General features: G+C 40.1%; 1 protein-coding gene across 1 annotated transcript in view; it reads right to left on the minus strand.

Annotated features, from left to right (window-relative positions):
• UBR2 (ubiquitin protein ligase E3 component n-recognin 2) overlaps nt 1-24,694 on the minus strand; it is a 31,012-nt gene extending 6,318 nt beyond the window's left edge. The window contains 35 exon segments of the mRNA XM_053460964.1: nt 355-410; nt 492-640; nt 1,305-1,547; nt 2,052-2,213; nt 2,906-2,999; nt 3,235-3,434; nt 4,269-4,447; nt 4,931-5,011; nt 5,136-5,245; nt 5,699-5,801; nt 6,145-6,299; nt 7,849-7,897; nt 8,434-8,536; nt 8,632-8,684; nt 9,224-9,348; nt 10,783-10,846; nt 10,975-11,097; nt 11,455-11,520; nt 11,659-11,769; nt 12,049-12,110; nt 13,784-13,967; nt 14,525-14,653; nt 14,850-14,949; nt 15,521-15,684; nt 16,273-16,371; nt 16,968-17,056; nt 17,410-17,517; nt 17,803-17,923; nt 18,444-18,506; nt 18,612-18,750; nt 19,607-19,737; nt 20,674-20,784; nt 21,799-21,877; nt 22,127-22,386; nt 24,581-24,694. Coding sequence (XP_053316939.1) covers nt 355-410; nt 492-640; nt 1,305-1,547; nt 2,052-2,213; nt 2,906-2,999; nt 3,235-3,434; nt 4,269-4,447; nt 4,931-5,011; nt 5,136-5,245; nt 5,699-5,801; nt 6,145-6,299; nt 7,849-7,897; nt 8,434-8,536; nt 8,632-8,684; nt 9,224-9,348; nt 10,783-10,846; nt 10,975-11,097; nt 11,455-11,520; nt 11,659-11,769; nt 12,049-12,110; nt 13,784-13,967; nt 14,525-14,653; nt 14,850-14,949; nt 15,521-15,684; nt 16,273-16,371; nt 16,968-17,056; nt 17,410-17,517; nt 17,803-17,923; nt 18,444-18,506; nt 18,612-18,750; nt 19,607-19,737; nt 20,674-20,784; nt 21,799-21,877; nt 22,127-22,386; nt 24,581-24,661 — 4,146 coding nt within the window. The 5' untranslated portion in view covers nt 24,662-24,694.
• Nucleotides 24,695-25,280: the final 586 nt, after the last annotated feature.

Here is a 25,280-nt window from a genome sequence, read left to right on the forward strand (position 1 = left end):
GTAAGCTGATGGTGACCCATACAGCACCATCCAAAATTAAATATATATAAATATATACATATATATATATATATACCTGTGCCATCTTAAAACACAAAAACATAGCATTTATATAGAAAGGCAAATCAACCAGAAACCGCAGCAGGGCTATAAGCGTGTTACATGACGGCGTTTACTGCTCAGTGAAAAGCACCAACATAAGAAATTAGATGTATATATGCCTATAACAGAATTATTAGGTATTATAAACTTGTGACAATCTATAGTTACCGATCAGACTGCTCGAGAGAAGAAAGCAAACAGCTGTTTGTATGCTGTAAGCATCTCTCACTTTATGAGGTTATTGGTTCTTACCTGACGGCAGGGCAAATTCCCAAATAGAGGCCTCTCCTCGTCCATCAGTATGCGTTCTGCAGGACGGTAAAAGTAGATGATTTAAATAAAAGCATGAAGCACTATTTCATCTCTTACTGAACAGACATAAGTCTCACCGATGGTTTGGATCGTGTAAGCGCAGCTTCCCCAGCACATGATTGGGACGCGGGGGTCCTGCTCGTTGGGGTGGACATTCAGCCCGACCTTGTACGTCGCCGTTCCAAACGTTGTCAGCATTTCTTTAATGTTGTCAGAGTATGGATTCCTGATGAAAAGACAAGCGATGTTAACTAGATATGTACTGTATATACGTTTAGCTATATAACAATATTCAGAGTGCATTTAAACGATGTTTTAGCGTTAATTATTGGCACACATATTACGGATACATTTAATGTGCAGTTTTGAAATGAATGAAATTACAAAACGTACGATGAAGCGAAGCAGAGAATTCCCCATTATGGTTAATACCAGTACTATGGGCAGTTCTACTAAGAGAATTTGACGGCTGATAACCATTTGGCTTATGTCAGATATGATGGTCCTTCTGTGGCGCTCGGGAAAGAACAGGGTAATGGAACTATGCTAACAAAATAACCACTCTAGCTCAATCCCATTATCACAGGTTTAAGCGCAAATCACATCATGTAATATAGTTACATAGTAAATAAGGTTAAAAAAAGACCTAAGTCCATCAAGTTCAATCCTTCTACCCAACCTTCCTATTCTTGATCCAAAAGAAGGGAAAAAACCCCTCTAATTAAGCTACTTCGAATTCTGCCATCAGGGGAAAAAATTTCCTTCTTGACTCCAAGAGGCAATCGGATTTCTCCTTGGATCAAGAACCTCGTTGAAAATGAGTTGCATCATATCAATGGTTCCGTTGACCGTCAATCCCTAAAACAGATAGCAAATTCTTATATACGTACTTTGGGTGAAAGTCGGGCCGGAAACCTTCGGGAATATCTACTTGTCTGGGTGTCTCGGAATTCCCTGCGATAGAAATAAATTAGGGATAACGTATTCGTGGAGCATATAGGACATTGTGCTAGAAGCCACCGTGTTTAAACGCACCAGATTCTGGGTCTGAGTGGAGGGCTTGCAATGCTTTGATCTGTTGAGCCGTCACAGTCACCCACTCGGCTAAGTCGGGCTGATCAGAGAAATCGAGTCTGTAAAAGGGAAAAAATACGGCCGATTAATATGCAGCCCGGTACAGAAAAGCAAGCAAAACAGCCACAAATTCAATATTATATAATTTAGACCGTAGATGGAAGTCTAAATGATGAGCAAATTTCTGGATATGATTTATTACAAAGCATTTAATCGTGTTTAGGGGTTTATTCAGATTGTATTGGTTTAAAGGGATACTTTACTGTTTATGATACTATGTACACGAGCATCATTAATCTTGTATACGCATACATGGGATACACCGTAGAAAAATTTCCAAGTGATCTCAGTTTTTACGGTTCGCTTCGATTCAGCCCGCAGAGTATCTGTCAAACTTGTTTGCAGCTTAACCCTTTGTTTGTACGCAAGTTTAGCATGCGAAAAGTCAAACATGCAAATGTCTATAGTTTTAGCTACAGCGATACTTGGTATTATTGGTGGTGTTATCCCGAAGGATTTGGCAGCGAATGATTGAAGCACACAAAGTCTGTATGAGCTCTAACCTGTGGTATAAGCTCCTTGGCGGTGGAAGCATGGGGATAACCGTGTTGCTTAGACACTCACACAGAGGACACAGAAACTCCCCGTTCTCCACGTCGTAGCTCGTGTGCACCCGTAAGCGCTGCTGCCTGCGTTGTTCCTTGGCTTGGACGGCATCAAAATACCTGCAAGAGAGCAGAATACGTTAAGGGTACTTGCGCTATGGAACCAGTAAAAATAAGTGAACCTCTTTTACTGAGACCCCAAAACCCCCCAAAAACACATTATATATATATATATATATATATATACATATATATATATATATTATATATTTAAAAAAGTGCCCCCATCATGTACAAAAACTATTATTAATTGGTACGGGAGATGTGGACTGACTTAAGCGGCATTACTGAAGTTTATAATATAGGCATATCTGTGCAACCATTTATTGTTTTATATAGCGCCATCAGAGTCCGCAGTGCTGTACAAAGAGTAGACAGGACATAATTATATAACATAACAGAATGACATACAGAAACAGGCGAGGAGGTCCTGCTCAAAGGAGTTTACAATCTAGAAGATTATTTTTGCAAAATGCAGTACTACCTAAACCCGCTGATGGGACAGAAGAATACTTTACCATAATTATGGCCATAGTTATACACGCTAAAAGACGTTTCTGGATTGTACTAAAAATACAATATTTGATTCTCACTACTACAAAAGCATACACTCTACAAACACGGCGTGGGGTCGTCTATATGACTTAGTCATATTTCCAGTTCGGGGGTAACGTCAGATTAAATGTACAACCGATACAACAAAATAACCGACATGTTTGAGTGCTTTTCTTTATAAACAACCAGGTAATTACCTCTGCCAGCAATGAGCATGCATAATATGCCCGCAGCTTCCGGTGTGTGTCCCACATGCCAGGTCTGGGTGCATGAACAGCGGGTCGTACTTCTCTGCACATAAGAGATCAATTATTCAGTTTAGAATTCAGCATAAAATGAAAACACACATTAAAGACTAATTATGTGATCAGTGTTTGCAAAGGAAGAACGCCTCCGTGTTATGACAACGTAAAATTCATTACACAACCAAAACCTTCTGTTTTTAACTATTTCCTTGAACAAATAAGCAGTTTTACAAGAGATTATTAGCGACCCTCTTAAACACTATTACTATGCCAGGACTCACCAGGGTCTTCAATGACTCGACTCCTGTTCTTGGAGAATACGGTTGACCGTTGGATGAACGCAGCAAGGACCATAGCTTTGCTGTCCACTTTGAAAGCCTGCTCCTCTTGACACAAAATGCAGGTGACAAGATTACTTTGTTCAGTAAACTTCGATTGATGAGGACCCAGGGCAATGGGTTTAGTGTCCGGGGTTGCAGGGCTGTAGAGTTAAAGGATTGTCATCAGAGCCTGTCCAACACACAGAACTTAATGACAAATAATAAACCGTGTAATCCAGCGGCTCTCAACCAGTAGGTCGCGACCCCTTTGGGGGTCGAATGACCCTTTCACAGGGGTCACCTAAAACCATCGGAAAACACATATTTCACAATATATAGTTACATGATTTTATGGTTGGGGGTCACCACAACATGAGGAAGGGTCGCGGCATTAGGAAGGTTGAAAACAACTGGTCTAATCAAATCCATTTATTTCCTGCCTTAAAACCTGAAACCTCAATCAGTTCCTATACTCGGGAGATGGCCTTATGTCTGTATCATTCATGCATGTTTAAATTCTATGACATATAAATTCCTATAAGTATTTAAACGTTTATATCACATCTCTTTTTTCCCCCAACACTTTGTCGCAAGCCCCCCCTTGTTTTGCTATATTTTGCCTTTGGATTTTTATGCCCCAAGTGCGTGTTATTACATTTATTAACATTAAACTGCAGCTTTCGTACTCTCGACCATTCTTCTAATTCATGTTTATCAGCCATTTGGCTTATTCCACCAAGAATGCCTACCCATTTGCAGACCTTTGTATCGTCTGCAAAAACACAAACCATTTGTTTGAGATCTTTTACAATAGCATACATTTTTTCCCCTAAAAGTATGAATCCCAGTACCCAGGCTTGAGGTACCCCCCCCCAACAAGACCTTCCTAGAGCCTTTGCTACTTCATCACCTTTACCCCACCATAACTTATGTTGTGTGAACATCCAAACTCAAACAGCGTCCATGACCGAGAGGGAAGGGATTCTCTGCTTTACCCCAGATCGCACGCAGCGGAGGTTGATGCGTTGAGCTCGTCAGTCTGTTGGAAAAGCTCTTTATTTTCATCGATGAAATGCCTCTGCATCTCCGATATCTGCGCCATGATCTTCTCTCGACGGAGCCTGGCAATTTCTGCCTTTCTCTTTCTCTCTGCTTTGTCTTTATCATGTGTATCCTAGGATGAAGAAATTACGTGTAATAAATCACATCTCCAACTATCCCACTGAAGTGCACAGAAAAGGATTATTATTTATCTCAGTCTTATCAAAATGCATTTATCTGCAGACCTGAGCGTAAACATTGTTGGCACGTCTGATATTTAGGTTCAATTAACTACAATGGCCGATTGCTTTATTAGAAAACCCATGACCACGCTGAATTCATATGGTCATCCAGGGAGATTAAAGACACATTTTACTGTCTACAAGGCAGTAATAAAGACGCTGGTCTTCTAGAATAGGAGAAGATGGGAGTTCATTAAAACACACATAGCAATGACTATCTGTATCTGTTATGAAAGTAAACATTACTTTAGTAGATAAAGCTACACCTTTAAATGTGAAGTATTCCAACTGAATTATGTAATTAAGTGACAACATCCAATTCCGTAACTCAAACAATTCTACAAATCAATTGATCTGCACAATGTAAGCCGTACCTCCTCCAAAATGCTGCCTTCCGTCTCAACCACCGGGCAAGCGGAGGAACTTTCTCTGATCTTCTTGATCGTACTGAACATCTATAAAAAAAAAAAAAAAAAGATGCCAATCTCTATCGCATGATGCGTAATATAAAAGGTATTAAAAAGAAAAGCTAAACCGTTAGTGAGCTTTAAACAAACGTGGTGACCGCAGCTCAGTTACCTTGAGTATCCAGCGTATCATGTCTTTGTGCACCTCCAGATGTGCTGCGTTCTGTAAGCTTTCTAACATCGCCAATATGCTTGGAGAGGTGTTGGGAGATTCTCCGGGTCCTAATAAAAGACGCTGTAACTTAATCATATTCCGGAAGAACCGCATAGAACACTTAAAGCTCATGTTTTCCCTTTTAAAGGAAAACAATTGATTGCTTAAATGTATGTAATCATATAAACCTTTCATCTTGTTGTATGTGTAATGTTTCCCAATGACAAATATACGAGATATACCATACCTAAGACTAATACTCTGACCAAGCAAATCACACTTTTTCTTTCTAAATATACTTTGATTTCAAGTAAGCCCAGTTACCAGGACAGAAGGTCCGAGTTTGCTTGGTATTTTTGGAAACGGCAAACTTATCGAGATATATGTAAAAGTCATTTTCTATAGCTCTGTAATGGTCATGCCAGACACACAACCCACAGCTCCATACCTATTACCTTAACTGAATCATATTGCCGATATATCTATTTCTATTGAGAAACACAGGCAGCGACGCAACCTACTGGAAATCTTTTGCGTGAAGTTAAAAGTAAGAACGTTGTCCTCGCTGACACTCTTCAAGTGCTGGCTCTCCTCTTGCAACGCCATGCCAATCAGATGTAAAACCTGTGCAATGAAACCCAAGAAAGCGAACTTTTCTATGAACGTGTTAAGCAGGCAATTCCTTCTTCTCCCCACTGTACTAGAAATACAAGATCTACGATGTTTAGTATTTCTATGGCTTGTTGTGAGATCTCTAAGAGGGACAGTTCTACAGTTATCCCATTCTTTAAATTACAAAGCCATGCGTGCAAATGCAACCCTGTGACGGATTAATTCTGGCAAGAACAGACCTCATTGCTAATAATCTAAAGCTATTAGACAGATTTACACATTCTGCATATTATTCTTTTATTTTCTATAGCGTATAGCGTTTTATGTTAGCGTATGGCCTTTTATGACGGCATACCCTTTGCAGCATTGACTCGGACCATGAATGGCCGTTCGGCTCCACCGCCCAGTGAAGGACTTTTCCAATGATGCACAGCATGGCGTCCGACTGAAGGATATTAATCAGACTTGCAAAGAGGGGACAGAAAGGAGGCAGCACTGGCGGAGGTAGAGCTGAAACGAAACAATCCCAGGCGTTAAATAGCCTTGTTTTACTCCAACGGGTCTCCGACTGTCTTACTCCAACATACAGTCAACACGTCAGTCAACTGCAGGATCACCGCTCCCTCGCTGGCCTGAATATCAGTTTTTAAACAAAGAGGTTGAAAAATGAACAAGCTTATCATGGAAAGGGTCGCACCAACCCTGCCACCTGCATGAAATATAGCTTCATTAACAAAGAGAGGGGAGGAGGGGGTCTCACAAAAATAAAACCTTTTTCATATACATGGTCGTTCAAAAGACTGGGGTCACTTAGCTGTTTTCATGGACAACAAGGACATTTCTAGCCGTAACAGAAAATCCTTTTGCGATTATATCGATCATTTAGCCTTTAAAAATCAGCCGTTTCTGGCTACAATAGCCATTTACAACATTAACCCCGTCTGCGCTGTGTTTCTGATCCATTTCATGTTATTTTAATGAACAAAATCTTTCTTTCAAAAACAAGGACATTTCTAAGTGACCCCAAACACCTGAATGACAGTGTGTATAGCACGGTGGTTAATAGTGACCACATTTTATTTCACAAATTAATAGCAGCCAACGTCTATTTTGTATGGGCTCCAATGTCGTTTTCCTCCTCCCCTGGCTGTGTCTATTGAAAGCAGGAATAATTAGTGTGTAAGCTCCTTGCGCATGCTCAGTAGCCCACCCACAGAAGTCACCGGAGCAGCACCCATATATATACCCTTAACATTTTCCAGACGATCCCATGAAAGGCTTAACCCTGTTAGTGCCAGTCTCACCTAAACACTCCATACAAAAGGAAAAAAAAAACATGATACATGAAATAGTTTAGCAGCTTTTAAAGGGGGACTTCTAACATCTTTTCTTACGAGTATCAGATTAAAATATGGTTAAAAAACAAAACAAAAAACAGTATTTTGGAAAGCTGCATATTAGCCATTTTTATGAGTTCTTGCTCTGTTATCTGAGCTCAACCTACTAACACCCCAACTCCTTATCATACTGGCTTGTGATAAACAATAAAATTGACTCTGTCTTAATCTCCCAGTAGGACAGCGACTAACGAAAATCTACTGAAGGAACAGACTTCATTAGCATCGCCATAAAGAATCTGCTCAATGTGGTCACTCAGCAGGGAAAGTCACCCAAAGTATCACATGACTGACAGCAATGGCCGCCTCCAGGTCTGCGGATGAATAAAGGACATAAAAAGAAGTCTTTCTCAATTGTAACCGGACACAGAACTGTACTTTATGATCAAGTTGAAAAATACAAATTTTTTCCCATGGAGCTTCCCCTTTAAGATCTAATTAAGAAAAGATTTCAACCTTCCTCCTACTGAACTACTTACGCTAAAGACACGTAAAGCTAAAGTATTCTCATTTGCGCTGTCTCCTGTTTTTGATACCGCATATAAGTAACAAAAACATAATTTATAATCTAAAGTATTACATAATTTAAGATAAATTTATGTGCATGCCTTCACGTATAAACATTTTAGAATAGGTCCCCAAAGGAAGAAGCCGCTAGGTACCTGTATCCTCTCCGCTCTGTCTCCTTAATCGCCGCTGTGCCTCCTCAGCCTGCAAAGGATAAACATTTCAGAGGGTCAAGGAATTATGTCCACGGCAACCCTTCTCACACCACAATACCAAAAGGGACGGATCTACTAAAACACAGGTTTTAAAACCGGCCCTTCCGCGGAGACACAATTTCAGAGAATTCTCATATATTATAGACGCCTCATCATCTCTGACCAAAGAATAAATAAATTGCCGAAAGTATTTTTCTCTGCGTACTTGCCTTTAGCAGACGACTAATGATAAAACACAAGACAAAACCGAAATGTGCGGCTATAAGATTGGGTCGGGGTGGAGTATACATATACACAAATATATATACACACATATAGATATAGAGATATATATATATATATATATATATATATCTATATATTTACATATACACATATACATATATACACACATATATATGAGAAAAGCATGCCAGTAAAGATTAAATACATAGGTATCCAGTGACATGCTGCTATTCTATAAACTTCCAACTTGAATTTTGGTTATCTCAGTTAAATATGAGCAATCGTGATGGAAAACGTTACCTTAGACTGTTCCGCTCTTGAGTAATGGTAATAAAATAGATTAAAATCCTTGGCACATTCAGGCTTCAGCTCATACAGTCCCCTTCCCGTCAGGCCAGGCTTTCTTCAAACCAAAAGCATTAGAATATCAGTGAAGAGGAAAGTGGCAGCGAAATTACATCATTATTTAAAGAATTAGAAAGGGCAGAGATTTCTCACTTGAATGAGGCTATCGTTTGAATGACAGATTCCATTCCTGTTTCTTTGTTTTCCTGTTAAAATAAAAAAATATATATATAAAATGTATAAAAATTACATTATCTGCTAGAACGCTCAATTAACACGTGGCCAAGTGGAACAACAGCTTTAAAAGGACACCCCACATAATGCATATTAAAATAACCCTAACCCTCCCTCAGGCTATTCTTGACAATGACTGGCCACATAAAATCAATAGTATGAAATGACACACAGGGGTGCGGGATTTAGAAGAGACCCCTGCCCTCGGCGTTCCCCCGAGCCGGTGCTGGAGGCGAGTATATCGCGTGCACGGAGTATATTTCTTCCGAACACATCTCCTGCGCGGCACTTAGCCGGGGGGTGGGAAAAGGGCAAATGCACAATGGGGGGTTCCGCAGAAAACACAATGGTCCCCCCTGTCGCCTACATGTGTTTACAAAATGAACATGAAAAAGGGACCACAAAGCTTTTATATAATAATTTGAATAAAGGGGGGTGTTTGGAGATAGTATATCTAATAATTCTAATTGTAAAATCACTGTTTAATGTCGGTTGGGCTGCAGTTACTTACGTCTTCTGGCAATGCCTTGACTAGTTCGCTGTGGGCCATGGGTCGGATACTCAGCTGGTGAATGATTTCACGCTTTATCTCATCCGTAGCAGTTACTTGCCCCACTCCCGGGCAGAACCTTTCCCCTGGGCGACACGAGAAATACCGGTGAGAACTCCGTCTATCTTAATTCCGGACTTTGCATTAAATACAGTCAATTATGTTTATACAAAATTACAGACGGCTGAAACCTCGCCACTCACACTGGGTACAGCATAGATGCGTTTTATTCCAGCAGTCTGTAATCGGCCATGTGACTCCTTAAGGCTAGGTTTCCACTTGTTTTTTTTTGCTAAAAACACCCATAAAAACGCCAATTCAGCCACACGGCGTTTTTTTAGTGAAAAAACGCTGCAGCCAGATGTTAGCTGTTCTTCAATAGGAAATCGCACAATGCCATTTCCACTTGGCGTTTTTCTGTTTGGCGTTTTTTCAGTCCTCTTTGGCGTTTTTTTGCTTTTTTGGGCTCTGTGGCAGTTTTTCAGAATCGCAGCATGTTGACACTCTGTCGTTTTTTGCAAGAAATCTTGGCGTTTTTCTCCAATAGAAGTCTATGGGAGAGAAAAAACGCCATGAAAAAGCCATGTGGGTTTTGCCTTGGCGTTTTTTATGGCGTTTTTTTTCCACTGTTACAATGCAGAGGATGGACCCAGTATCTGTGTGCCCTATGAGAAATAGGCTGGAAACAAACAGTTTCACGCAAAACAAAGTTCATATTGAATTTTACACCATTGGGACCAAACATGCCATTACAAACAAACATACGCGACGCATCACCTGGATCCTGCGTGCCAAAAGCAACAGCAAACAATTTGCACCATCATTTGGGGCCAATCTTCCTAGAGGAGCAGACATTCGGAATAAAGCATGCCTTACAAACCACAGAACAGAGACAAAAGGGTCCGCCGGGGCGTTTAAGTAGAACTCTACCAAGTAAATGACATCAGGAGGGGGCAGATACTTGCCATTTATCCGAATCCCTTTTAGCTGGGTGAAACTTCTAACTTGTAAAGGCTGGAAAAGCTGCCTAAGGTCAAAAAAAGCAATTTCCACAGAAAGGCTAAAACGCCAGAAAAAACTCCAGAAAAAACACCAAAACGCAGGTAAATGCAGTGGCAGTTTTCTTGGCGTTTTTCATAAAAAAAACGCAGGACAAAAACCCAAGTGGAAACCTAGCCTAAAACCGCACTGAAAAGATTATTTACACCTCCTTACTGGATATAGCGCTTTGGGATAATGAAAAGTTACCCCCGTCACATAAATAATGTTAGGAGAATGCTTTTTGGTTCCAGTCCATGACATGATGGTATACTGCGGAAAAACTGCTCGATTTCACTTAATGGTACAAATATGATTGGACCAAGGTCACCTAACTTCTTGGGTTATATACGTAATAAACAATTCCAATAGGACGATGTATAAATTTATTCAACGAAACATTACTCTGTGTAATTTTTAGGTGGTAGGAGCGCTTAAAACCTCAATGCATTTTGTGCACACAGATCTGGATAATAACATACCAACGATCATTATGATCAAATGTAGCATTTCCTCAATGAGTGTATTGTTCTGCTGGATAACATCCTATGAAAAAGAATGAAAAAGAATGAGTAATGGAAATCTTGACTTCCAGAATAGAAAAGAAAAAAAGTAAAGCGGACACAAAATGGTGTAGCATTTAACGCAGGTATAAGATTGAGTCATAGTTTTACCTTATTCGGAGTATCCCTGCGACATCTTTTTCCGTAATCGGGAGTGCTAAAGATCTGGTAAAGCTCAAAACGGCTGAGCACAATCATCAGAAAGTGGTTGGGATCCATCATAGATGCTCCAGCCTAAAATGAGATTGTTGAAATAAGGGCGGCAGAGCTTGAGCTGTGTTTTTTTACCTTCAGGTTATTTATTTTGGTTTATTTGGTGATTTCTGTTAGATACACTAATCAAGGGCTTAGTAGGGATTTAGTAAATGAATGTATAAATGAATCGAACAGAGGTGGAGCAGTGATAGAGTAGTTGTAATGATGCATGGATAATAGAGGGTCACATCATGCTTCCACAAGCAAAAGTGAAAAGAAAGGCATGGCAGCTATTTTAAGTGTCAATCCCTTCCACAAAAAAACTCCTGTGAGGGGAAAAGTGTTAGCACTTTATGTTTCACATTTATTAGTTTGTATAAGAATGAAAGTGGATACCTGTAACATCACAATATCTTTGTCAAACATCTCCCTTCGGCATTTTACATTGTGGTAGTAATAAATCTGTTAAAAAAAAAACAAAAAAAAACAAAACTTTTTTTTAAAACGCTATATATACATTTTATATGTAATTTTCACATTGTTCTAGCACTAATTGATTCATTGCAAGTGTGATGTCATCCTGTAAAAAGCAACCCTTACCTGATTGACTAGAGAAAACCCGTTCCTTCTCCACATTCCGGCATGTACCTGAGCGCACAACACCAGGCTGCGGAGCGGGTGCTCAATGAGCATAGGTGGGCTTAATTCACTCTGTGGAAAAAAACAACATTTTCTTACATTAAAAACCACCTACAGCAACTATTAATAAATGATAATTGTGTCCAAAAGCCAAATTTCATCTAAAAATGACAATAAAATATCACTCCAAGCAACAACAAACGTCAATCAACCAAGGGATCACCGACTAGCCTTGCGAGATACCAAAGGGTACAGACAAAAAAATATATAAATCTAATCATGAAATGCAATTTAAAAACCCAACTAAAAACTTTATCCGACACGCAGGGGCCGAGTAGAATTCATACTCACGAAAGGCAGCTGCTCTGGAAACCGGTACGCCACTTCAGTTTTACTCAGCAAAGCGTGCAGTCCTGAGATTGAGGGAAAAGAGCGCTCAGAATCAAAATGTATTGCTTAACAATAACACACGCAAAAGTAACAGCTGGCGTAACTATTCCGAATTCTATTAACGCGCGTCCGTATCTGCCTTAAGAGTTAATGACATCATCTGTCTTTTCAAATCTGATCCCGAGAAATCATTACCAATCATGCCACACAAACACATTGTATTACTTTTACATTTTTATCACATAACTGATTAGCGTCTGATCACTCATTATTCATCGGATTCACTGATCAGCGTCAGCGGTCTAAACTTCTTGCTTACAGTGGTTACAGATTATTTTATAATATTTATTTTTAACAACTTTAACCCTAATAAATTCCAATCGATGATTAATGACTCTTTTTAGGCACAGATCAGCCCCCCGTGACCTGAGCAGGCAGGTGTGTGTTATACACAAGTACTTCACACTTTTTACATACAAAATTTCGTGTAAAGTTATAAAGTATTACACGCAGGTATTATACCTGAGATTTTACAGTAACTACCCGTCTACCCGGTGGGGGCAGCATTTGGGGGAGTTCAGGGGTGAGATTTCATTACCTAACTGATCTTTGCTACACTCAACGAGGATGCTTTGTACTAAATTTGCCTCATATTTCAAATTTGCAGGCAGATGCAAAAATCTGATCTATTTATATTAAAACCTATAAGGAAAGCGTTTGCGGGCTGTATCAGGATCTAATCTGCTACCGAAGCCTGGGATTAATGGTATTGCAGCCTACAGCTTTTAAGAGGGCTTAACGGGACCTATTTCTGCTGAGGTATTTAACCTCGATTCACGTTTATACGCGATACCTGCCAGTATAGGAGCTGGGAGTAAGGAAATAGAAACGTTAGCGACGCTAAGTACCTTTGGTCATTTTGCTTAAGGGGCATTAAGGCTTTAAAGAACATGAAAATGTAGACACATACGAGCCATTAGTCTGTTAGCCAATGTATAATTCCTAACGAAAGGCCTATTTGCAAACGTAACAATAGACATTTACTTATCAAATCAAATATAAAAAAAACTAAAAAGTTGACGTATTAGTCAAACGTGAAAAACCTTCAATATTTTACAGTAGGGCCTTAGTTGCTAATACACGCATAAACATGGTATAAGTGAAATTATTTCAAAAAATATTTTACCGAAAAGAATACACTGACTTTATTCCGGCCCGAAGATAAGTCCTGTTTGCAGCCCCTGGGTCTTTACCGCTACAGGGGTCGAAGTATTCACCGGGGCGGTTATATCTCGGCAATGTGAGGCCGGTGAGGAAGACTCTCACATACCCACCTACAATGACTTCCACACCGGGGGCAGAGGCATTGAGCTCGGGGTATTTGCAATGAGAAATGACCGTGTTAAGCACCTCGTCAGACAGCTTAGTGCTCTGTACTCAAAGTGAGAGGCATTAAGCCTCCGGGCACAGAGTTTATCTGATTACTGCAGGAGACACAGCAAACATATAGGGATTGTATAAATCAATGTGAATTAATCCATTTGCTTCACACATAACCAGCCAACCCTGCACCTTACTTCCCCATATGCACAGCCAGGCTTCTCTTGCGCATGACAATGTGAACAAAGTAAAGTGATTGAGCAATATGGCGGCAGAAATCTTTCCGAAACGCACACCAGAGCCGCACTTTTTTTACCTGCGAGCAGCCTGGAGATCGGGAGGTGGATGCTAACTTTTTCCTGAGACACGCAGTATCGGATGGTATCCACCGAATGGCCGGAAATGCTCAGCGTGATCGGCTGCTCTCCGTCGGCGAATCCACTGTGACAGTGCATCAAGACTATAAGGCACTTCTTGTAAGCTTCAACGAGGACTTGCTCCTAGGAAAGGAATCAAAAGTCAGCCAGATGTGAAAGCAATACTATGGACGATGTGAGGCTTTGTGTATGTAAATTACAATGAGAAATAAAATCATGTATTATCTCAGGGCATGTGACATAAAGGGGAGGGTTAAGGGGCAAATATGAATCTTCCTCCTGGTATTAGTGAGGCAAAGCAAGGTTGGCTAGTTAGCCTGTGGTTATTGCCCATGTTAGACAGACAGCACTGTCAGGTGTACTGTGCATGTTTGTGCAGCCCCTGCAGGCTTCCACCCACCACGACGACACATCGACCCTCTACATATCCGGGCTACATATAGAGGAACGAAGCAGCTCTGCGGCGACTTTTACACAAACACCTTACAGAGAGTAGCTTGCAAGGCATGAATATTACTTAAATGAACAGAAATGGCAAAATTGTACGGCTGACCCTTTAATTAGGATAGGGTAAAAAGACATGAAGCTTTTGTTGCATGTAAGCGCCCAACACCTTCATCCAGATGGAATGAGGAGGTGGTGCGCTCCAGAGGTCCTCTGACTGCAGCTTCAGTACTTACGTCAGAAGCACACCAGTCCTGCATCATTGAAATGATGTGAGTCAGTTTCATCTGCAAAGTGAAGGCTGCCTCCCATTCTGGTTCCATCTCAATATGCTGGCCGACCTGCCGGGTTATCGGGTCCATTCCCTGTAAAAATCAGGCGGAATACACACATCACCGGGGCGAAACAAGGTGCTGGAGGAGGAGGTTCTCAGGGGCGATTATATTTGCATTCTTATATACACCAATATATAGATAACTAGTACACATATATGCACACACAAACTTCCCAAGGTACACATTCGGGTCCCATGTTTCTGCCCTTATTCATACCATAACATACCTGCATGCATTTCAGTAACTCTAGGAAGACATCGAATCCTTCAAGAAATTTGCAGCGTAAAGCATCTGACCACTCAGTTGGCTTGCTAATCAGCACGTACCTGCAAGGAATGGCAAGAGTTAGCATTATGCGGAAACAAGAACATGTCTAATGGATTATTGGGGAAAAACCATCTAACAGCTCTGTGTAGACTTTGCATGCTTTAAAGAGGCCTCAATCATTGATTCTGTTGTATTAAAACATATGTATAGAGCCTAAATCTGCTGCAAAATGATAATTATAGTGCAATCATAGCAAAAAGGTAACGGCTCTACTGACCGTCACCTTCACAACTTCACTTTGCAAATGGCATTTAGATCAGTTCTACAGAAGCAGTAATAAAAGCAGTAATAAGGGTATCAGAAAGTAGACCTATTACTTAAAGCTTTCTCAACCTGACGGACCAGTAAGAGAAAGCTGAGTCTAACGCAAAAAATGGAAGCCGCTTTCTAAGAAACGTGAAGATGTGTGCCATATGCAATGAAAAACGTTATTTTTAACTCTTAGCGGGTCTCTAAATAATTTGAAAGCCCTTTCAACAATCTGAGATTCTGGTCTAGGTGCAATTTCTCGGTGTAAACGTGTAGCATCTGTGATGTTAAAAATCATTCGCAAACTACAGCAGCGCTTACTTAAGATCCAAGATAAGGCTTTGGACCCTCCGAAACTTAAAAGCTTGCAGCGCTGTATAGCGTTCAAACTGAAATCTCCCCTGGATGTCTCTGTGTCTCAAGTGGTCCATGAAAGTCTTTATTATCGTCGTCATCAGACCCTCTTCGGTAATCAGCATTCGAGCCTGCCACAAAACAAAAATTACTAGTCAATATACGAAAATGGTGGTCCTTCAGATGATATGCAAATAAAAAATCCTTTTACTTGACTGCTTGTTTTTGTTTTTTTTAAACTTATCCCAAAAAAAAAACCAAAAAAAACATTATTAGCTCAATGGCCACAACTAGTTGGGAATGATATTTTTCTCTACTGTTCGTTATCTTTTTGTAGTCTGCTGCTGTTAAAGTGAGAAGGAACACAATGTATACTGGAACACAATGTATATTGTATATACAATATATACAGCAAATATCAACTAAACAGCAGTTAGACAGTGCCATTCTACTGCCACGCTATGTCTGTTTAGCCGTCAGGCTCGTTCGCAGTCTCTTATACTCACGGATACATCTGGCAGGCCTGCTACTGCTTCTCACTCATACTTACAAGTGAAGGGACTGTGAATATCTGAACCGAGAGATCAGTGATTGAGAATTCTCTGTCGTGGTCATCTTTCACATAATCACTCTGCAATCGCTCATAGTTCTATTAGAAGGAAGGTAAGAAAGACAAGGGGTGGCATCTATCAGTCCAGACACGGCAGGTGTTTACTCACCAGAGTGGGTACAGTGAAGAGTTGGACAGACAGAGCAGCCACCGACACTGCTCGCTCGTGATCATCCTCCATAAAATCTCTCTGCAACTGCTGGTAATTCTAGACAACAAGGGGGAAATTCACCTCTAATCCACACTGGCCTCGCACGTGATTATTCACTAATGATAACGGGGTTATTTCAGTTTTTCCACCTGCCGCCAATACCGTTACTGGGAAGCCTTACAACCCATCGATACTCTGTGCCAATGAAGCATAGAAGTCTATCTGTGGCAGGTAAGAATGAATATTGTGAACTACTGTAATGTTTATTAATCAATGTGTGCCAAATTATAGAACATCCACCCAAAAGGTTTTTCTTTACAGCCATTTTGTGTGTGTGTGTGTGTGTATATACACACACACACACATATATATATATATATATATATATATATAATAAATTAGTGTAGCTTGTACCAAGAGTATTATTTTTTCCCATGTGCTGGTGCTTTATGAATAAAATGTAAAGTCCTTGAGTAAAAACAAAGAATGTGTAGTGACCTACAACGAAGGGCCACATACTTCCCTTGATGCAAAAGATTTATATAAAAACTGGTTGTAATACACCCCATCTGCCTACAGAAATACTCTAAAACGCAGCTCGTGATATGCACGGGTAATTCACTGCAGTGTCCAGGATTAAACCCATCACTTACCTTTGCAAAGCGAATGGCAAATAGCTTCTTGTACTTTAAATCCATTAACAGGCTGCTCATGAACAGCTGGTGGTAGCAGTTTCTTGCACCTATAATGGGAAGGAGGTTGAAGAACATCAGTTGATACTTAAGTTAAAGAACAATCCACAAACGGGGTGTTAATATCTGTCCAGTAAACATCAGTGATGGCGACACAATGCTCTTCTAGTTGTAGCTCGCTGACCCATTATTAAATGCGCAATAATGTAATGTGGTATATGCTGGACACAAGGGCTTCACCAATACATCTGCTTGCAGCAAATCACAAGCACCGTGCATTACGGGAGGGCGTGAAACGGGTAAAAGAACATCAAAGATTAAACTTTTAGCAACGGATACCAAGGAAAGTACACACAATGCAGCGAACTCATACAATAATTATGCATTTACAAAAACATCTCACCTTTCCAGAGTTTTGAATCACACAGCATCAATTTGTCTACAAGGGAAGAGTTCTCTCCTTCGGGGCCTTCTTGCAAACCAACTTGACAAAGTATGCGCCTTAATCCATCTGAAAAAGTCAACAAGTGTAAACTAAAGACTGTAGTCAGAGGTGATTCCACGTCACCTATACATTAAACAGCCACAGAGCATATCGACAATCAGATGTAAATCCTACATGTATCCTTCCACTTTTTGTGTAAAAAAACATAAAAAAAAATCTGTTTTTATACAAAAACAAAAATTAAAAATCAAATAAACATGAAAAAATAGTAATGCGTTTTGTGAAACTGGAAATAAAGATAAACATGAAATATTTTTGTCTAATATGAACAGCTATCCAGTAGACACATACCTGAATAACCGATTGCTTGGCCCAGCCAGTTCAGAAGCCTCAGTCCAAAGGTCTGATGCGCTACGATAGCTGAATGCATGACCTGGACTTTCAGGGGTTTCGTCTGCCGACTTGTGTTTCTCTAAGAAAAGAACCGGAAAATAGGAATGAGCCTCCCCTGGAAGAGTAGATGAACATGACCAGGATCCTTCAAAGGGGGATAGATAATTAAAAGGTATCCCCCAAACTTGCACTATTGATCAGTAAATTAAAACCCATGGAGTTTGTTTATCAAGTTATTTATTCAGCCACCGTTAAATGGCTCAAGGTCAATAGCCACATTTAACAGAATACACTCAGGCTGTCAGTGCTGGCTAATTTCGGGCATGTCAGCTGTGATAGACCTCAAATGCTATAGATCAAATTATGTCCAATATATGACACAATAAGTGCATTATATATTTATAATAAAGCAGGTTTTGGCTAATGTGAATGACATGCATGAACTTTAATTTCTTCTTGTAGGATTAATTTCTTCTGCTAGCAATCCAAGGATAGCAACAGCATCTGACAGCATGGGCAAATCCTACTTACCATGGTCAAACTTGGGGGGGAGCAAAAGAAAGGCTAAAAATAATTTCCTGTGACTCTGGGATACTCACCACTATGACCGACTTGGCATTTTCACAATACTGAAAATCTCCAAAGCGGACAGATCTCCGGCCCTTGGAAACAGACAGACAGTTTACAACTCAACCTTCGAGAAGCAAGAACAACTTCAAGTCATTAAATCATGAATGCGCCCACGTCAGAAAAATCTTTGCACTTACGTCACGGTCCACGGTCGTAGCAAAACTTATAGCTTCCTTCTGGGTGCAACTGACCGCTTTCTGCAGGGTGTAAATGACCTGCTCGTACGTGTGCACTTCGTCATTAAACAACATGCAATAGTATGTGTCTGGTTTTTCCCTGTTAAAAAAAATATATATACATAAACATCTGTAAATATAAATATTGGTAAAACTGCTTTAATCCTCCATATAATTTACGTGAAACACATGGTTGGGCAGAACCAAATAAGCTTTCAGGACCTCTAAGTCGTCTTCATCAGATGAAGAAAGACCCTTTGAGGCCCAGAAACCTTCTTTGATTATACAACTTTTATGATAGATGTAAAATTATGTTTAATAATCAATTTTGACTTAAGACTCCACCTTCTCTTGGATGAATATGGCTTTATGTCCTTAAGCCTTTCATTTCAGCAGGGTGTACAGTGGGACAATCGTCAAGCCAAACAGAGAATATACCAATCTAGCATAAGCGAAGACATAGTGGGACTAAACGCAGCACACTAGAAATAGTGGTTTTCAAGCAATATATCCATATGTATGTACATTGTAACAGGGAACTAGATATTATAGCCAAACAAGATACAATGTTGGCATCCTTTATAACCAAATACTATCCTGATGGTTTTACCCCCAATCCAGTTAGTAGCAGGTGCAATAAATGTGATGCACGGATCCTGTGAATATGAAATCAAAGTCAACCGGGTATATTTCTTGAGAACAAGTAACCTTCCATCCTAAATACTGGCTCCCAGACGCGCCGGATACTTTGCTGAATCCTCAATACTTTATTTAGCAGCTAGGACTGGCCTTTATAGAAATCACATGAGGGTCATATAGGGTTCAGTGAATATATAGGGAAATAGCTATCCTAATGTAGCAGTTTTCACATTAGGCATGTTAATGGCAGAGGAGTTGCTTCTCCACTGTGAAAACGGCTGCTTAGATCGCTCTCCTGAATGTCGCTCTGTACTCACACACACTCGAGGCCACTGGGCAGTTCATTCTCCTTCTCCCAGGTCAATATATCCACAGCGTACTGGAACATGATGGAAAAAATGTTGTATGCTCGTGCAATCATGTCGTCGGACAAGTGAACAAGTGGGTCCTACGAAGCATGAAAAATAGAAGAACAGGTCACATTTATCCAAATGTGCAGCGTGTAATAAAATGACGGGAACTAAATTCAAATCCTTATCCCACAACTTGATAAAAGAGCAAAAATGGTTCCTGAATTTTTTAAACTCCTTCAGAGTCATAATTTTAGATTTCTTGTAATTGACCCGCTATAAAGTACTTTCAAGAATTACAATCCGCAACTCCTGTAACAATCTTGGATATGTGCATAATTTACGATAACCAACATGTATTTACTGCTCACATGAATTTTAGAGGGGCTGCAATCATCAGATTGTTTGCCTTGTGAGTTGGTAAGCTTGCCAAAATGACTAGGAAAAAAAAAACATATATATATTAAACACTCATCTACAGACACCAGGCTTGTTTTTTCCTCAAAAATCTCATGGTGCTGTCACAATCATAAGGGATTCTGGGTAGGCGCATATAAATAAGGTCAACAATGATTACCTTATTTGCATGTGCCTACCCAGAATTCCTTTGTGGTTGTGGCATCACCATGAGATTTATGAGGGAAAGAGACGCCTTCTGGCACGTCTGGTGTCTGTAGATGAGTGTTTAATAATACTTCTACTACCCCCTTAATTTTAAGTGGAAGGGCTTCCATCACCTTTACCCACCATAACTTTGGTTATTGGTATTTATATTATAATTTCTTGCAGGGGTCTGTACATCCACAATGTACTTCTTACTACTGGCACATTCTGGAATTGAGGAAACCGCATACTAGCAGTTTTGAGATACACATTTACATACGCTAGGTATTTTGATACTATATAGACAATGTGAAGACACTAATCTATACTGCAGATGGTGGCTGGAGAAGGTCATACATAGGGGACAGTGCAAATTCAAAATCCATTTCTCAAGGTACAAACAGGCGATAGCAGGAGATGAGCTGCGTTACCTCTGTCTCGCTTTCGGATTTGTTGAGCGCATGCTTCTGACAGTATGCTCCTTCCTTCCAAGCTTCAGCATCTCCACAGTCGCAGAAACCTCCTCCACCAGATGTCGTCATCTGAAAAGGGACAAGAGAAATGAAGCCATACAGAAATTATAAACATGGAAATAATAGCTATACTAGACTTCAGCCTACATGTGATAAAGTTGTGTTTGAGTATCCAGTGCAATAAAAGGTGACTGTATGATGCGATCAGAAAAACGTATCCATCAAGTACATCAGGTGATTAATGACGGTAAAAGATTTAGCAGAGTTATTCTATAAAAGGTGGGCATCTCGCATGTGGTATAAAGAAAATTAATTTCCTTTAGAAATGTTGTTTTTCTCTTATTTATTTTTGGTTTCTTTTTTAAATCAAAAGCCAGACAAACATTTATAAGTGGGTTGCAGCACATTAAATGGCATGTAAGGCGTCTTTCCTTCACTGGCCTTGCTTTTGCTTACTGTGGCATCGTGAAACGTTGTCCCGAAATGGATAATGCTTTAGCTCAGTGGCAGATTTCCATGCACTTCTATGAATCTAAAGACCTCACTCCCAATGTATTAATAAGCTTATTGTACAAGTACACGGACATATTACGATTCCTAACATGTTAAAATATTCAGAAGAAAGAAAAAAAAAAAGTTTCAAAACATTGCAGTTTCATAATGGTTTCTACACCCAACTGGGCCTTTAACCTTTCTTCACCTGAAGATGAACAAATACACATGATTTGCTATTTAAATATCTGAAGGAATTATAAATTACATACTATATAAGCGATATGTTGCACTATTTTCAGTCTAAACACGGAGGAAAGAATGAGTTATTTGGGCATGTTATTGGCTCCAAGACTTGACGAAGCAAACAGTGTCCCCGCTTCTTAAATGTACATATAGTGGCGCCATTGGAACTTAAACACAATGTCTGGGACTTCATAAGGAGCCGTGCAGCATTCAGGATCCTATTCAGAACTTACTAGTAATAGAAAAAAATAATGTTTACATTTTAGCTTTTAGATGCCGTGAAGGTTAACTGTAAACAAGAAGAATATATTTTTAAAAAAAGACATAAAAAAATAAGTTACTGACCCGGTACCGGTGCTCTCTATGAACACTCCCCAGAAAACACTCCATGCACAACACACAGGTGGGATCGACTGCGCAGTCTCTGAAAAGGACAATAAAAGTTAGCGGTAGAAGGCAAGAACAGGTTTTAGACATTTGAGGAATATTATGATGTTATAGGGCCAGATATTCTGCAAACTACCATAGTCTTACACAAGTAATTTTGATTAGAACTTGTTAATATTAACAGATCTAACATAACGTCTGAAATATGGAAGTTTATATAAGAGTATCCATGGGGTTACTGTCCTGTTACTAGCCTCGGCACGCCGCAAGCGCTTGCACCTCATACCTGCATGAATACGTCGGTTCGCCCACTTTAAACACTCGCCCGCAAAGCTGGGATGGCTTATTGAATTGCTTGAGTTTAGGAAATCCAGTAGCGGGGTCCTCTCCGAACAGATACCACTCGATGGGTCCCAGGAGAACATTCTGTGCAAAGACATCTTCTTTGTCTGGAGATGGATTGCGCCCCCTGCAGTAGATTTTGGGGACGTAGTAAGCAAGGTGCTGGTACACTTCCTTCGGGAGGTCTGTTGCTTGGAGCCACTTCTGTTATGCGAAATAAAAGGCAAACTTAACAAAATTGTCAAAGATCGCATAAAAAAAAAATAAAAAAAAAGACCAAAGAGGTAATTCACAGGGCTTTAATGATACATGGAGAAATGCATCTTTTCTTGCATATCTGTGTGTGTATGTAAAAGTATATACGTTATATATATATATATATAAAATCACCCATACACATTTATTCTTTCCGGTCTCTGCCAAAGTGGCAAGAAACTGTGAAGATAAGGCGTGAAAATTGTCCAAACTTTCCAGGTTTTTGTCTCTTGTAGAGACAGACAAATGTATGAAGTAGAGGAAAGAAGATTTGTTTGCCAGAGCACCTTAAAATATGGGGTCTGTCTCTAAAATGTGTGACCCTATACTGGATACTTCATTAAGGAAGCTCTTGCCAATCTCTTTATTAGGCAAAGGTTATAATTACTCTGTTTTAATTAACTGCCCCTGGCAATCTTATACGAGGCAGCACTTTACACCCATATAAAAAGCTAACTTAAAGAACCAGTCCAAATCCCTCCTCTCTTCTTTAACACAACGATCAAGTCCCTGTCGGGAGACATTTTACCGTCCTAAAGAGAACATTATCAAAAGAAACAAAATCGCATGAGTTATTGGACTGCGACAAAACGCAATCTTCTTCTAAAGCTGTCATAAGTGGGCTAACGGTACGAGAGGAAGAATATCGCTCTGAAATAGTTGTTGTTTCTGTATCTCATATTGACTGTTTCCCGATTATTTTAATTACCGCATGAACTGGGCTCATCGCCTGCCGTTGGCAACGATAAACAGAGGAAAGGCAGACGATTGCGACTGAATAAATATTTAGGAGATAAATGCTGGCGCTCAGGCGCCAAAAAAACATTTTATTTTCCCAAAATGAGGAAACGTCCCATATTTATCCCAGATCTTATACATGGACAGAAGTTGGGATTTTTAAGAAAACAAAGATAGATCTTTGCCCCTGTATGGGATGCTTCCCTGCGTCGAAAGTGTGGATTCCACCTATGCTGGTGAATCGAACACTTTTGGAACTAAATGCAGCAATAAAATGCAGGATCTAACCGTGAGCGCTTAACAAGATCCCCCCCCCTCAGCACTTGCCCTTTTCGCCTGCCTCCACGCTTATTGGCCTGCAGCAGAGGCTTTTGCCCAGCATATCTTCTGGTTGCCATTAGCTCACCGACAGCCAACACCACTACTAACATGCATAAGAGTACCAGGGGGGTCTAACAATACCCCCCCCTCCCCCGCACGCATACAATGAAACGGGAACGCTTCTTCATCCACCGACTGGCAACCAAGAGAGGTACAAAACTAAGACTGGGGTGAGGGTGCCGGGGCATTTACTCCAGTATGCATTCTCCGTTGGTATATACTGTCCCTTTAAATCTGATCAGAGGTCAAGTTTATTACCGCAGCGCTAGTTAAAGGGCTGCAGTAAGAAGCTGCCTCAAGGGAAAGGCAACAAAGTCATTATTATAGTCAATTATCTATAAATTGCCTGTTTTACTGTAAAGTTTCACTCTTTTCCATTATAACAATACTACGGAATCTACTGTCACGATAGAAGTAGAACGTAACGCAACGTGTAGATTTCCAGTACATTCAAAGCCCCCGGCTTTCCAATGCTGGAGATGGAGTACGATTTAAATCACCCTGCACCAGTATTTAGACAATATTGAAGCTGTGCTTATTGACCAAGCACATGGGAATTACGATCACCATACCTACAACCCCTGATCTTGTCATTGTGTATGTAACCGGGCACAGCTGCCACCCGCTAGAATATGACACAGATCTGTGTTAAAGACTGAAACCTTAACCAGTCCTTGGGCTTGTCTTAGATTCAGGAGCCATATGCATGTTTAATTTCTCTTACTATGTTAACCTCTATAGCTTCTGCTGGGAAGCTGTTCCACTTTATCTACCACCGTTTCAGTAAAGTAAAAGTGGCAGCCATCTGCTTTACACCTATTGCAAGGCATGTGTGGAAATGTGTGTGTGTACGTGGTACGTGTGTCTGTGGCCTATACACAGATAGCTGCGGTAAGTGAGGGCAGACAGCTGGGTATACCCCTGGGCTGCACGGCCTGCTTCGCCTCGGTGCCTCATCATCTAGGGGCCCCTGAACAGCGGCCTACACATACCGACCGACCCCTGCCAGCCCGCGGGGACATACCAAGGACATGTCCCGAGGTGAGAACTCCAACAAGGCGCTGTCAATCTCAGCGAACTCGGGTTCCTGCTCCGGTTCCGACATCTTTGCCAAACAACAGACGGCACCGGAAGCGGAAACGCGTCACCGGGAGGAATGACACAGCCGGAATCACCAGTGAGCAGAAAGACTTTTACCTGATAAAAGTTGGACTCATGCAATACAAAGAGAGCCAGGCTGGATGTATACACAAAGTAACACACACACACACACACACACACACACACACACACACACACACACACACACACACACACACACACACACACACACACACTTATTATATATATATATAATTTTATTATAATATCATTTTTAATTATAATAATAATTATCATTTTTTTATTATTATTTTTATTATATATATTTAATTTTTTTTGTTAATTATATTTGATTCAATTTTATACCAAAATGGAGAACAATGCTGTATTTTTCATGTTTAGCGTTACTATTAACTAATAAATATTAATGAAATTTAAAATTGGAAAAGTTTCAAAACTCAATAGTTTTTCCTTGTCTTTATTGATAATATAGACATACATAGCGATACGCATATTGTTTTAAATCAGAGCGGGAAGTATGTATATAAATACAGTATATATATATATATATAATGGATAATGGGCATGTTGATGGATATTGAGCGTATTGTACACATTCATTT

Source organism: Spea bombifrons, chromosome 3 (assembly GCF_027358695.1).
Source record: "Spea bombifrons isolate aSpeBom1 chromosome 3, aSpeBom1.2.pri, whole genome shotgun sequence".
NCBI classification, from domain to species: domain Eukaryota; kingdom Metazoa; phylum Chordata; class Amphibia; order Anura; family Pelobatidae; genus Spea; species Spea bombifrons.